Below are 14,407 nucleotides of genomic sequence, written 5' to 3' on the forward strand. Positions count from 1 at the left end.
GATCCCAGGACCCTGAGATCGTGCCTGAGCTGAAGGCAGAGGCTTAACCAGCTGAGCCACCCACGTGTCCCATAAATGTATTTTTTAACTGAAAAATAAAGTAACACATAGAAGAAACTTCAAAAATAATAAAAATCTTCTTAAATTGGGTAGGGGGCATATAGTGTTTGACCTGATCCACGTACTTTACATATTTTAGATAAATATAGGGCAGCCCGGGTGGCTCAGCAGTTTAGCACCACCTTCAGCCCGGGGCGCGATCCTGGAGACCCGGGATCGAGTCCCACGTGGGGCTCCCTGCACGGAGCCTGCTTCTCCGTCTGCCTGTGTCTCTGCCTCTCTGTCTGTCACGAATAAATAAATAAAAACCTTTAAAAGAAAAGCTAAATATCGTTTTTGTCTCTGTGCTATAGTCAATAAAAAAAAAAATTTAAAAACAAAGCAACTGGCGGGACACTAGGCGCAGATCGTAGGATCTCATTTGTGTCTGTACACATGGGGACAAAATAAAGACAAGGAAACAGAAAACAGGTGGGACACACAGAAATCTCTTCATGCATTTCTTTCTGTAGAGGAAAATCTCGAAGCCCGTTTGGCAAAATGCAATCCTTTGGTGTCCGGGGATGCGGCCCCGAGTGCTGGGGGGAACCTGCCAATTGCTGCCTCGTACGGTCCATGGCGTTGGCATATCTTTTTCAGTAAGCATATGCTGCTCGAAAAATTATAAACAGTCTGCAAACATGCTTCCACTTTGAAGAAGACATTTCGAAAGTGTGATGAGACCAGGACCCGCGGTGCCTGGCGCTGGGGGGGCGGGGTACGGGCCGCTCCACCCCGGGCCGGCCGACCTCCTGTCGTGAGCCACGCCGGCCACACGGTGGCGCTGCGGGGCAGGCTCAGCGGCTCCCGGCCCGCGTGGGGGCGGCGGGGGCGGGGACACGTTGCGGCGCTGAGCGGGCGGCGCATCCTCCAGGGCACACCTGTTTCTTTTTTTTATTTTTATTTTTATTTTTATTTTTATTTTTATTTATTTATTTATGTGCAGGCCATACGGACCCTCCTCACCGTCCAGGGAGCTACAAGAGGGTGGAGGGGTCTTGCCTCCCATGAGATGACCCTGGGTGTCTCTGGGCTAAGGTTGGGTGTTTCTGATCTCTGCTTCTGAATTCTCCCACACGAAAATCTGACCATGTCATTGCCTGCTTAGGACACTGCATACCTCCCCGCTGCCCTCAGGAGAAAGTCTGCACTCCTAAGCCTGACTGCCGAGGTTCTGCACCACCACCATACCCCCAAACCGCTGCCTCCTGGAGGCACCCCATGCTCCACTACACCGAATCCTTTCATTCCCTCCCCCCTGGCGTGCTCTCTCATCTCGGAGCCTCCAGCGTGCTGTTCCCACTCACTCAAATACTTTTGCACCCTCCAGTTTTTCCTTGTCGAACTCTGACTCAACATCCTTCAGATCGATAGTTTAAGCGTTGCTTCCTCCTAGAAGCACCTCTGATCCCTGCTGGCCCCCAAGCTTATCTCTCTGAATACCACACTGGACTTTAATTATACATTTATTGTCCCCCCCCCCCAGTGGAGGATGGGCCTCTTGAGGACAGAAGCCTGTCCACCAGTGTCATCCCTGCTCCTCCGCAGCCAGAATGGCATCTCCTGGGTGGTCCATAAATCAGCGTCCCTTGGATGTTGAAAAGCGTACATGGAATGGTGGGGCCCCCTTCTTTTTGTGGTGCCTGAGGGATTTGGCAAAGGCACTCTGGGCTGCCGACAGGAGGAGGACGGAGACAGGAGGGAAAAGGCACGGTTACAACAGTTCATTCGGAGGAACCGCTGGCCCCCCCCTTGGGCTCCTGCTACCTGGCCAGCCGGATAAGCCACAATGTCTAGAAGCTGCGGGGACCCTGCCCCAGCACAGCATGCAGCAGGTGGCTGGACGCAGGCTGGCCTCACGCTGCGCCAAAGAAAGAGGCGGGCAAGTGGCTCAGCTCCACGCAGCTCTGCCCGGCGTCCTCCCAGTACATATGGTCCCTCCAAGACTCAGAGGTCCAGTCCATGTGTCACATTGACATTGGACATCTCCCCCTGAGCACCCCCAACACCCTAAACTCTTCAAATTTATCACCTTTCTCCAAATTGCTTCTCCTCCTGACTCCCCACTCCCAACACTGCACCCCTAACACTCACCTATCCCCCAAACTTGGTCTCTGGTTAAGGACCCCACCATCTACTTTGCCAAGCTCTCCAGGGTCCTGTGAGGACAGTACTCCCTCTCCATCGGCCCCTCACCCCTCCTGCATTCCGCAGTACAGCCAGACTTTCTGATTTTCAGGTCCCCAAACGAGCTGGCTGCTCTCTCCTCTTGACACTGTGCTGACCCCTCAGCCTGGACACCCCTTTTCTGCATGGCAAAAGTGTCTGCATCCCTCAGGTTCTGATTAGACACCCCCTCCTCCAGGAAGCCCTCCCAGGTCAAGTACTCTTCCTTAGGGCTCCCATGGTTACCTGGGCTTTCTCATGTCTGCCTGGATCCCACTGTGTTGCCAAAGCCAGTAGTTAGTGTTGTGTCCCCAGCTCACTTGGCTGCTCAGCACCCCTGACCCAGTTTGCAGAAATCCCTTCTCCCCTTGGCTTCCAGGTCCCTGCTGTCTGGGCCTTCCTCCTCGTAGAGGCTGTTCCTTCTTTCTTTTTTTTTTTTTTTAAATTTTTATTTATTTATGATAGTCACAGAGAGAGAGAGAGAGAGAGAGAGAGAGAGGCAGAGACACAGGCAGAGGGAGAAGCAGGCTCCATGCACCGGGAGCCCGATGTGGGACTCGATCCTGGGTCTCCAGGATTGTGCCCTGGGCCAAAGGCAGGTGCTAAACCACTGCGCCACCCAGGGATCCCTGTTCCTTCTTTCAAGCTCTTCCTCATCTCCCTGCGCCCTGATGCAGGCACATCCCAGGACTGGGCTCCCAGCCCTCCTCTGTCCTCTCCCGCCTCTCCTTTGGTGCTGGCATCCAGGCACAGGACTTGAAATTCCACCTGCACCTGGCGGTCCCCAGGTCTGTCTCCACTCTCTGCCCTGGATGACTAGGGCCCACCTCTAGCTGGGCAAGTACAATCAGGGCCTCAGCTCAAACTCTCTTCCTCTGACTTCCGCTGCTTCTAGCTTCATTCTCCTGGCTCATAAAGCCCTAAACCTTGCTGTCATCCTTTCCTCTCTTTATCACCCCATGTCAGTCCATCAGGAAGGCTCGTGGCTACCTTCCAAGCACAGTCAAGTCCCACCCTCTCACCACCTTCACCCAACCACCTAGTCCAGTCTGTCTTGTTGGGTCAAGTTCAGTGGCCTCCTGACCCATCTCCCCATGTCAGTCCTGGCCCCCTTTGGTCTATTTCCAACCCAGCAGCTAGCTGTGAGTCAGGTCACTCCCTACTGCCCAGAGCTTCCACAGATCCCCTCCTCACTCAGAGTAACAGCCAAGCCCTTCCTTTCCAAGGGGACCCGCGGGAGATGACCTGCTCTTCCTCCACCTCAGTGTCATTCCCTGAACATCCCCACCTTTTGGCCTTTGCACTGGCTGTTCCCTCCGCCCATCATATCTGCACAGCTCCCCTCTCATTGCTGTCAGATTTCTGCTCAGAGAGCAGGACCTGACTCCCAGCGCTTCCTGGGCCCTTCATTCCGCCTTACCACCACCCAACATATCATGTGTGTTTACTATGTCTCCACTGGAATGTAAATCTAGGAAGGCGGGGATTTTTTGTCTTGTGTTCCTGGCTATATTCTCAGTATCTGGCATGTGGATACTCTCCTTCACTAGATGGTGAAGACTGAGTGGGTGGGTAGGGAGGGATGGATGGATGGATGGATGAGTAGGTGAATGGGTAGGTGAAAGGGAATGTGGGTAACTGGGTGGAGGGAGGGATAGAAGGATGGGTAGGTGGATGGGTGGGTGGATAAATGGGTGGCTGAGGGCATGAGGGGATGGAGGGATAGATGGATGGGTAGGTGGATGGACAGGTGGATGGGTAGATATGTAGAAAGGTATGTGGGCAGGTGGAAGGATGGATGGATAAGTAGGTGGATGGGTATGTGGGTGGATGGGGGGATGGATGGATGTGTGGACAGGTAGGTGGAGGGATAGATCAGGGTATTGACAGGCAATTGTTGTCTCTGGCAAGAGGCAAGAGGAGGCAACCCTGTTCATCCAGAACCCAGAGTCATTTAAGAGTCCTTGAGATGCTGAGGTCCCAGATCCTGACTGGCCTTCCAGGACTCCCCAGATCCCAGAGGATTCGCAATGCTTATTCCCAGCAGCAAGGAGAAAGTGCTCCAGAATGCCACACTGATCCAAATTTTAAGTGCTGGTGCCTTTTGACACAGCATATCTGCTCCTGAGAATCTGTCCAACAGAAATGCTAGCACTGGTACATAGAAATAGGTATGTGTGCCGAGAGGGTCGGCAGCACTGCTTGGAATCAATCATATGAGACAGGGACCAGCCTTGTTGTCCCTCAGTGGAAAGCTGCTGGTGAAGGGTAGCTCAGCCCACCGCACTGTGCTCAGTGGCCAGTATAAGGGTCAAAGGGGATGCATCCATGTGCTTCGGAGGCAAGATTCAGGGTTGAGTTGCTAAGTGACAAAAGAACAATTATATAGAATGTGCTATGTGTGGTGTGAGTAAACACATACTCTGTGTGTGTGTCTGTGTCTGTGTACGTGCCCACGCATCCAGGAAAGAGGTTGGGCTCACATTCACCCACCTCCTAACCATGGTCACCCCTGGACACACGCTGTGATTGGAAGGGAAATTTACTTATTAGTCTCTATTCTTAACCAACTTTTCTTTTTTTTTAAAGATTTTACTTACTTATTCATGACAGACAGAGAGAGGCAGAGACACAGGCAGAGAGAGAAGCAGGCTCCATGCAGGGAGCCCGATGTGGGACTCGATCCCGGGTCTCCAGGATCACGCCCTGGGCCAAAGGCGGTGCTAAACTGCTGAGCCACCGGGGCTGCCCCCAACTTTTCTTTTTAGCAACAAGCTTGTATTCCTATGTCATTGGACACACATTTTTAAAGAAATTATCCCACTGTACATTTCAGGACTTGATTTGATGGCAGTTAGGTTGGGTGGGAAGGTGGATAGTTGGGTGGCGAGTTCACCCAGAGCAGGATCCGTAACCAAGCACTGACCAAACCAACCTCGAAATCCTTACTCTGGCATTCAAGGCTCACTTCTACCCAACTTTTGAGCACAATCTCCCAGTACTCCCAAACATATAGAGCAGGGGTGTGTGGGGGCCCAGCAAACTATGGCCTGAAGGTCAGATCCAGCCCATCACCTGTTTTTGTGTAGCCTGTGGGCCGAGAATGTTTTTCAGATTTTTAAATGGCTGGGAAGTAATCCCAAGAATGCCATTTCATGACACAGGAAAATTATGTGACACTCAAATTTCAGTGTCGACAAATAAAATTCTGTTGCAATACAGTCACACCCCCTTCGTTAAGTGTCCTCTGTGTTTCTGAGCTCCAACAGTAGAGCTGAGAAAATAGAGTGGAGGCTGAATTGCCTGCAGTACCCCAAGTATTTACTGTCTGGCCCTTTACAGGTAAGGTGTGCTGATTCCTGATCTCTTCTGTCCCAAGCAAATCAGTTGGCTAGGTGGCCCCACTACTTGGCCTCTGCTCTCAGGTCCTTGCACCCTGTGTGCTCTCTCTCTCTGCCACCTCCCCTTGTCTATGTGCTGGAAAACTAGCTATCCTGAAAGCCGGCTGTTATAAACCCCACTGTGACCAGCGGGGAGAGCTCCCTCTGCTGGCCCCCACTTCTGGCTGAAGTCTGGGTCCGCCTGCCACTCCAGCCCCCCACCCCTATCCTAGTGGGGATCCTCATGGGCAGGGACTCATTCAATTCTGGGTCTTATGCTCCTGACATGCTCTTTGGCTAAAGTCAGCTGAATTGCATGGATAGCTATCATTGCTTTTGTCGGTAAAGTGCTTCTAGCTTCTTGATTTTTTCCCCTTGACTCACCATAAAACCTGAAAACTAGCCAGGAAGCATGGGGTGGGAGTGGGGGATGAGGTTCAGGTGGAGCCTCAGGCTCTCTGCAGAGAGCTGAGCTCATGTGTGTGTATGTGTGTGTGGGGGGGTGGTTCTGATGATCACAGGGGCTTCTCCCAGGGCAGAATCGCTCTGCATGACCATGGTGAGCAAAGCTGGGCTAATGTGGAGCGGCAGCAGGAGGACACAGCATGACTCCATTGAGAGTCCTTACTTTGGAGTCAGAGGAATTGACCGCCTGACAGGAAGTGAGTTCCCCATCCTGGGAGGTAATCAAACAGAAGTTGGATCAAGAACGTAAGGGAGAGATTTCTGCCCTCTCAGGGGGCTGCACTGAATGAGCCTCCAGCCTGGGACTCTTGGAAGCTAGGGGTTCTCTCAGGGCAATGGCCAGGCACTTTGGTGCCAGCACAGGGCCGAGATCTTGGGGTTTGGGGATAGGACAAAGAGCACTATCCTTGCCGGTTGCTGAAGATCCCCCTCACTTCATGCCAGCCTGTCTCAAGCCTGCTGCCCACACTCAGAACATGCCAACATCCCCAGGGCTCCCCAGATGGAACACGAGGCAAGGCCTTGGGATGCAGCAGCCAGGATTGCTCCATGGAGCCCCATTGCTCATGAAGAAATCAATGATTTCACCGAACCATGGGGACCATGACCACCGTCCCTGTCCTCTCAACCCTGGCGATCCGTGAACACCCACCATCTGCTAAGCGCTTGCTTCCTTCCGAGAAAGTTCTGAGGTTCTCTCTCTCTCTTTTTTTTTTTTTTTAAGATTTTATTTATTTATAAGAGAGAGAGAGAGAGAGAGAGGCAGAGGGAGAAGCAGGCTCCATGCAGAGATCCCGACGTGGGACTTGATCTCAGGACTCCAAGATCACTCCCTGGGCCAAAGGCAGGCGCTAAACCACTGAACCACCCAGAGATCCCCGTTCTGAGGTTCTCTAATAGAATTGGGCCACACATTTGTGCAGCATGAAGAAGCTACAGCACATTTTAGTTGAGAGTCCAGGCCCTGGAGCCTGCTGTGGTCATGGAGGCAAGTTACCAACCTTCCCAACGGGGCCATGGAGGACTCAGATTTCTCACCTGGCCCCAGATCTGGGGCCCTGCTCCTGCCACTTCTTGACCAGGAGGTTGATGAGTATTTCTGGCCCCTGAGTCCTGCTTTTTTTGGGACTGGTCAGGGTTCTCAGAGGGCACATGGGATCTCTTACAAGGGCCCATGCACACACGGAGCTGCTGTCATTAGAAGGAGCCCGGCCCCAACTCGCCCTGTGGCGCCGATGACAGGGCTAGCCCATGATGTGCCTCATGCCCCACTGGCTGGCTCACAACTTGTGAAGAGTTGCCAACCCTCAGTTTTGAGGCATTTAAATGAGCCACAAAAGCAGAGCCACCCCTCTCCTTAAACACAGGAGATGGTGAAGGATGGTTGCTCGGAGGGGCCCAGGATGTCAAGTAGAGCCACCAAAGGCTGGTCCTGTCCCATCTCCAAGCCTCCCTGCCATCCACACCAAGACACGCCCTAGGAGGCACCACTGGGTACTACTGTGGGGCCAGTGAGGCCTTCCAATCAGGTTGACATGGGCCTCAAGCCCCACGGCTGCCACTGCTCTGAGACTTGCTGTAGCCTCTCAGTGTTCCCATCTGTGAAGTGGGACTCAGAAAACCTTTGTTGGAAAGTTGGTAAGTGAAATGCATAGAGAATGCCAGGTTCACGGTACCCACACCGCCCCCAGTAGAAGAGCCTCTGGTCTCCCGGCTGGGACCCAGCTTTTTAATGGGAAGAGAGGATCAGTTCAACCAGATGTGCACTAGACACAGGGAGACACACAGGGGAATCTGGAAGTGAGATGCCCGGGTGCTCAGTGCGAGCTCCCAGATTGTGTGCTTGTAGATCAAGGCAGGAAGCAGTGGGGAAACACAACCATTATAACTGATGCTCAGTTCTTCCACAAATATTCAGTTCCACACTTACTTACTGAGGGTCCGCTGTCCCGGGCACTGCTCTAGGTGCTGGGGGCACAGCATGGAGCTTGCAGGAAGCCAGGGCTAGCAGACACTACACAAATATATAATATAATGTCACATGGTGTGCTGAGTGCCAGAAAGAAAACTCAAATGTCGGGGGGCAGCGGTGGCTAGAGAGTGATGAGAGGGACAGAGCAGGGGGGATGATATCTTAGAGAGGGTGTCAGAGAAGTGGCATTTGACCAGAGACCTTACTGTAGAGAGAGTGAGGCTCTTGGGGATCTGGGTCCAAGCCTCCGGAGGAAATGATCAAGGCTCAGGAGGACAGTGGAAGAGACAGCAAGAAAAGCCAGACAGCTGCAAGCTGTACTAGGGGAAGGAGAAAGGGAGGGAGGGAGAGGGAGAGGAGGAGGAGGGAAGAAAGGGGAAGGAGAGAGGAGAGGAGGAGGTTGGACTGCTCCCCCTGTCCCTGTTCTAAGTCCTACCTCAAGTAACTCATTCATTCTCCTGCCAGCCCTCCGGGAACTGTCCTTACCCTACAATGACACACAAGGAAACTGAAGCTCTGAGAAGTGGAATTACTTGCCCATGGTTGTCCAGCTGGTAAACTGAGAGCTGGGATTTGGACCAGGCCGGCTTACCTGTCCTTGCCGGAGAAACCCAGCCAGGAAGCTCTGGATTGGCCTCTAGCCCACTTGGGTTTGTGTTCTGGAGAGGGGCTATGAGGATCAGCTCTGAGACCAGGGAGGAGCCAGACCCTGTGGGCTCCCCCATGGGCCCCATCTGGGCCTGAACAGCAGGATTTAGCTAGAAAACCAGAATTTAGGGCCGAAAAGGACTTGAAAACTCTCATGGCCCAGAATATTGGCTGTTCTACGTGATAGCATTGCCCGCCCTTGCTCCTTGCATCTGCCTGGCGAACTCTTCTTCATCCCTCCCCTTCCAGTTGGGCTGGCCTCTCTTCTGCAAAGGCTTTCCTGATTCTGCTGACCAGAGGGCTCCTGGGACGTACACTCTTCCAGCCTTCTCATCCCTGGGTTTCGATTCTTCCTTTAAGTCTCTGGCTCCTCGGCTCAATCCAGCCCAGGGTGTGGCAGGGAGGGAGAGAGTGAGGGGTACAGAGAGAGCAGCATCCCCATGCCAGCCTCACCATCCCAGCAGGAAGGCAATGAGCTAGCTGACCAAGTGGAGTCCACTGTCGGGCTCCCCTTCCTGCTCCTTGCTGCTGACTTCTCTCCATGGAGAGACCTTGGGGCCAGCTGCCATCAGTGACTCCTTAGTTCCTTTCTTTACAAAGAGTGACCAATTTCATCTGGAACCAGAGGACTCCCCTGCCGCTGGAGCAAAGCTGGGCAGTGGGCTGCTGCCCTGGGCTGTGTCTGGACCTGTAGCTCCCAGATCTAGACGCGCCACTCCATCCAGCCGCACCCAACTCCACCCCGCAGTCAGGGTCTCCTAGACATCTCCACGTGTCTGTGTGGATTTCCCACAACATAGCTTGGGATCCCCATCCTCAAACCCTCTCCTCCCGAGTCTCCCCCAGCACATAAACCAAATCTGAAAGCCTTGGGGTCCTCCTGGACCGGTGTCTTGTCCCTCTCTCCACGTCTGATTGTCCAGCAGCACCCAGGGCCCTACAGGCATGTGAATGCTCTGCCTTTGTTCCTGCCACTCCCCGCATCCACTCTGCAGCAGCTTTCATGTCACTCTCCTGCTTCAGCCTGCAGTGGCTCCCACACTCCCCTGGCCCTCCACGAAGTGGCCTCTGTGCCCTTTCTCTTCTCTCAGACTGTTCCCTGCCTGTCTACCACACCTCAGCCACACTGATTATTGTTTTGTCCTTCCTGCTCACTGAGCTCACTCCCATCTCAGGGCCTTTTCGCCCACTGCTGGTTGCTTTACCCAAACCTGCTGGTCAGGTCACTGTGTCTTCCCTGACCACTGGGCTGCAAGAAGTTCCCTGCCGTGCTCTGTCATCTGGCCCTGTCTGACTCTCTGTTGAGCCCTCCTCTCTGATATTGTATGTGTCTCCCCCGAGCTAGAACGTAATTGCCACAAGAGCAGGGACAGGGCCATCCCAGTCCCTAACACAGAGCCAGGCACCAAATCAGCACTTCATAACCTGAGAGGACATAACCTGCTGAGACTCTCAAATCAGCACTTCATAACCATTGGTAGAAGGGGCCAAAGAACCAGATGATGCTAGAATGCCCTTGGTTGCCACTCCAGGAATGAACAAATGCTGCCGCTTTTCGACCTAGAAGGTTCCTGCCTAGGGCTTTACCCTAGGGAGGTCATAAGACAGATGTGCACAGAGTATGTTCAAGATACTCATCACAGCGTTGTTTCTCATCCTGAATGACTGGCAATAACCTAGGTGTCCATCAATGGGGCAACGGCTCAAAGCAGGTGTGGCACAGCTCCTTGCAGCTCCTAAATAGGAGGAGATAGATCTGTTTTGCATTGTTGTGTCACCAAGGGAAGCTATGGAGACCAGTGCTCAGACACATCTATTGTAAACGAACCCCTCAGCTCAGGGCTCTGGTTGCACAGAAACATACCTAATTCATAAAAACAGAAGAAATGAATTGGGAAGGGGTGGGAGCCACCAGGCTTATCCAGCTCTGACCTTGACCTGAGAAAGCACTGGCAAGGGAAGTAAATGCCTGGCTCTGGCCCACAGCACTGCTTGGGGGCACAGCCAGACCTGGAACCCAGGTTCCCCTCCCACTGAGCCCCACCTCCCGCCTCATCGGTCCTGGGGCATAGCCTAGGGAGGGGTGTGTCTTGAGCCCATCTGAGACTCTCAAGGAAAGTCCCTTCTTTCAAAGCTTCAGCTTTCCGGACTGTACAATGGGCTCATATTCTCCCCCACTGCCTTACCCCTCCCCTAGGCTGGCAGGATGCTAAAAGTTTGGTTAAGAATGAGCATCACCCTTTACTGAGTACCTCAGACATGCCTGGCCTGGCCCTACCCTACAGCTCAGACCACTGCGTGAGGAAGCGCTATGAGGAGCCCCATTCTACCAATGAGACTCCCAAGGGTGCTAGTTCATGTCCCCCCCCCCCATTAGTAAGTGACAGAGTCTGAATATAAACCTAGAGGGTCTATTTCAGCAACTCCCCAACTCTATCTAGAAAGTGTCCCTGGAAGCCCCAGAAGCACAAGGGCCCCGGAGAGCTGACAGGACAGCTGTACCTGAGCTCACTGCTTGGCTGGTGGTCCCAGGGCCTGACCCTCACTCCTAGATCCCTCCCCACGTGGCAGCCTAGCCCCCACACCCACTAAGTGGGAGAGCCAGCAAGCCTGGTGCCTGTAGCTGCCTGGGTAGGGCCCAGCCTCCCTGTAATTAAGGCAGGGGGAGGGTGGAGGCTGGGATCTCTGGCAGCCAAGGGTGGAGGGAGGGGTGGAGGGTGACCTGAGGCTGGGCTGACCATGTCAGCAGCCATGCACAAGGTGGCTGGGAGGGGCTCAGGTGGGTGTTTATCCCCTGCCACCCCTGGCCGGGGTCTTCCTGCCAGCCGCCCAGCCTGTCCTCCTGTCCCCCCGGCTCCCTTCTCTGCATTTCCCTTTGCCTGGGCACCAGAACCAGAGTTGGTCACATTAGAAGGTGCAGCTTCTAAAGTCCTCACAGTGGGCTGTGGGGCAGGAAGCTTTCTCCTGCTTTGTTTCTTTCGTTGTTTAATGTATGGGAGCTTTCTCCTGCTTTAAGTGCAGAGCACCACAGAGACTGGGAAGGGGCTGCTGGTGGGAACACAGGCATTCTCAGAAAGGCCATTCTCTGGGATGCCTTCTGAGGCTGCCTGAAGCCAGCTCCAAGACCATACTGCCAGGTCCTCCTCACTGAAGCCCCAGCCAGCCCATCTCCCTGCCCTTCTCCCAGTGACTTGTCACTCCCACCGCACGCTACCTTCCTGCTTCCCAGCCTCTGCTAGTGCCTTTCCCTCTGTCTAGGATGCCCTCATCTTCCCCTGCTCCGCCCATCCAAATCCTGCTCTTCTGCTATCCCGTTCACATGCCTCCCCCAGGTAGCCTTCCCTGATCGGGCCAAAATGATGCACTTCTCCCACAAGCCTATGGCCTTGGTCTGTACTCTGGGTTAAACGCAGATTGGAGGAATCACTGCATCTTTGCCCTCCCCTCTGCCCCACCCCGCCATTCCTGCCCCAACACCAAGGCTGTAACTTCTCTGGGGCCCAGGCCTGCCCTGGAGGCCACCCGCAGCCTTGGACAAGTCATTTGCCCTGTACAAGCTGCACTGTCCTCATTCTGTAAAGCAGGATTGCCAGCCTTTTCTGCCTGGGAATCCCTGAGCGGTGCATGAGCCCACGCAGATGAATGCTCAGAGCAGGACCCTGAGCGGTGGCGGCCGCTCTCTGAGTGGCGCCTGGGTTGTGGCGGGTCCCGTTGTTACAGGGGCCAGGGAGGCCTTACTAAAGACAGCATCGGACGGGTCACTCCCACAGACCATCCCCAGGGTCAAGCCTGAGAAGCTCCCCATGAGACTTGCCCAGTCTTCTCTTATTTCCCTCCCTGGTCTGTCTCTGCATTACTTCCCCCTTCAGCCACTATTTCAACCACGTGGGGCTTATCTGGGGGCACTGGACGCCCCATGTACCCTGTCAGCTCAAGGCTCTTCGATCTGGCATACCTCTCCCCCTTGCTCCCTCCTTCACCTGATGCACCCCTACTCATCCTTAGGTGCTCCTGTCTCCAGGAAGCCTTCCCTGACCACCTCCCACAGCCGGGGGGACATCCCTGCTCTCTGTTGCTGCGGTGTTTACCCCACACCCTGCACGGCAATGACTTGCTTACCTGTGAGCTCCAGGAGGCGAGACGCCGCACCTTGCTCCCCGCTGTAAACCCGGCACCTGGCACGTTGTCTGGCGTGGAGTAGATGCTCAGAAAAAAGTTAATGACTAACTGAATGGATGGATGAGTCAGTTCTGCATCCCCCACACTGCAGGAAATGTCTGTAGAACAGATCTGAGTGGGAGGTTCCAGCAGGGCCCGGGAGAAGCCCCTGGGGTTTGGGTGTTGGGTTGTGAACAGAGCTGACCCCCTGCCCCTCCCACGGGTGGATCAGCCTGCCCCCCTCCCCACAGACCGGGGTCCCCAGAGCGAGCTTCCAGAGGCTAAGCCCCAGCTCAGCCTTACCTCTTAGCTGTTCCATCTGCACAGCCCAGCCAGATCCCCGCAGCCAGCATTGCCGGCAGCCAGGCCAATTGTCCCGGCGTCTTCCTATTTTAGACATCTCTCTGCCTCGGTCCCTTCTAATGTTTCCAGCCCGGCTGCGGGGGGAGGAAAAAGAGGTTACTGCTACTTTAAATGTACTGTATGAAGGCGAGGGCTGGAGAGGGGCCTGCTTGCAGGAATACCCAGTCATCTAGTTGGAAAAGCCGCCAGATGGAATACAAAAGGAGAAACCCAGACGCTCATGGAGACAGCCTTGGTTCATAAATCAGGTGGGGCCAGGGGCTGGGGGCCCGTTCGCCATGGAGCCGGACTCCCTCCTGGACCAGGACGACTCCTACGACTCCTACGGTAAGAGGGCCCTGGCCTCTGCCAAGTGGCAGAGTTGGGGCTTCAGCCGCTGGTTGCTCAGCAGACTTTTCTCTGCTTGCTGCAGGAAACTGAGTTGATGGGGGAGGCCGTCAGGCGGCTGGGCACTGTCTGATCTTGGGGCCTATGTGTCGTCACGGGTGCCTAGGCTTAGGGAGCACAGGGGAAGGGTGCCCCTCCACCCCGGTGCAGAGCTGGGGGCAGCCCCTTGGAATCTGGACTTGAGTAGGGTCAGGGGAGGGAGAGGGAGTTTAGGCTGCCTCTGTTTTGCTCTTGGCCAAGAAGGAAAGGAAGGAAGTTCTCAGCCTCCTGCCTGTCTGCCTCCCTCCTGTCCCCAAGCCTGCTGGGTGCTGTGGAGAATTTAATTAGTGAGATCCTGCAGATAAATATAGATGGACCAGGCATCAAGAATGTACCCTGTAATTAAAGCCAGGCTGAAAACACACCCCGTTTTGCAGGGCCCTGGGGGCTACCACCAGGGAGCTGCCCCCACCGCCCCTGCCGCAGCCCCCAGGGTAGCTGGAAACCATGGAGAAGATTTTGGGGGGCAGTTGCCAGGGATAGGAGCTCTCACTGAGAGCCTGGGACAGGACTTGGAGGACTAAGGATGGCCTGGAAGGGGCAGGTTCTGTGGGCTTGGAGCTCCAGGGGCACAGGTAAATGAAGCCCCTACTGCTCAGCCTGGCCAGGGAGCTTCATCTTGGCTGGCATGCCAGTGCATTCTGGCTGTCTCTGGGCAACGTGCACGAGAGAAAAGCAGGAGGCGAGGGTGCCTGAGGGACTGAGGCATGGTGTGAGGGGTAACAGATTT

At 54.6% G+C, this 14,407-nt stretch overlaps 1 protein-coding gene and 1 long non-coding RNA gene across 3 annotated transcripts in view; one reads left to right on the plus strand and one right to left on the minus strand.

Moving 5' to 3' along the window:
- Nucleotides 1-1,045: 1,045 nt before the first annotated feature.
- LOC144285453 (uncharacterized) lies at nucleotides 1,046-13,075 on the minus strand. Of its 2 annotated transcripts, none has more exons than XR_013353705.1 (3): nucleotides 10,171-13,075; nucleotides 8,045-8,124; nucleotides 1,046-1,770 (listed from the first exon to the last, which is right to left on the minus strand). It is a non-coding gene; the product is annotated as an uncharacterized LOC144285453 (long non-coding RNA). The 2 variants fall into 2 exon arrangements; XR_013353704.1 differs by having other exon boundaries at nucleotides 8,041-8,124.
- A 10-nt stretch (nucleotides 13,076-13,085) lies between these two features.
- Nucleotides 13,086-14,407, plus strand: part of DAB2IP (DAB2 interacting protein) — a 189,727-nt gene continuing 188,405 nt past the window's right edge. The window contains exon 1 of the mRNA XM_077850520.1: nucleotides 13,086-13,578. Coding sequence (XP_077706646.1) covers nucleotides 13,530-13,578 — 49 coding nt within the window. The 5' untranslated portion in view covers nucleotides 13,086-13,529. The remainder of the gene's footprint in view (nucleotides 13,579-14,407) is intronic.

This window comes from Canis aureus, chromosome 16 (genome assembly GCF_053574225.1).
Source record: "Canis aureus isolate CA01 chromosome 16, VMU_Caureus_v.1.0, whole genome shotgun sequence".
Lineage (NCBI taxonomy): Eukaryota > Metazoa > Chordata > Mammalia > Carnivora > Canidae > Canis > Canis aureus.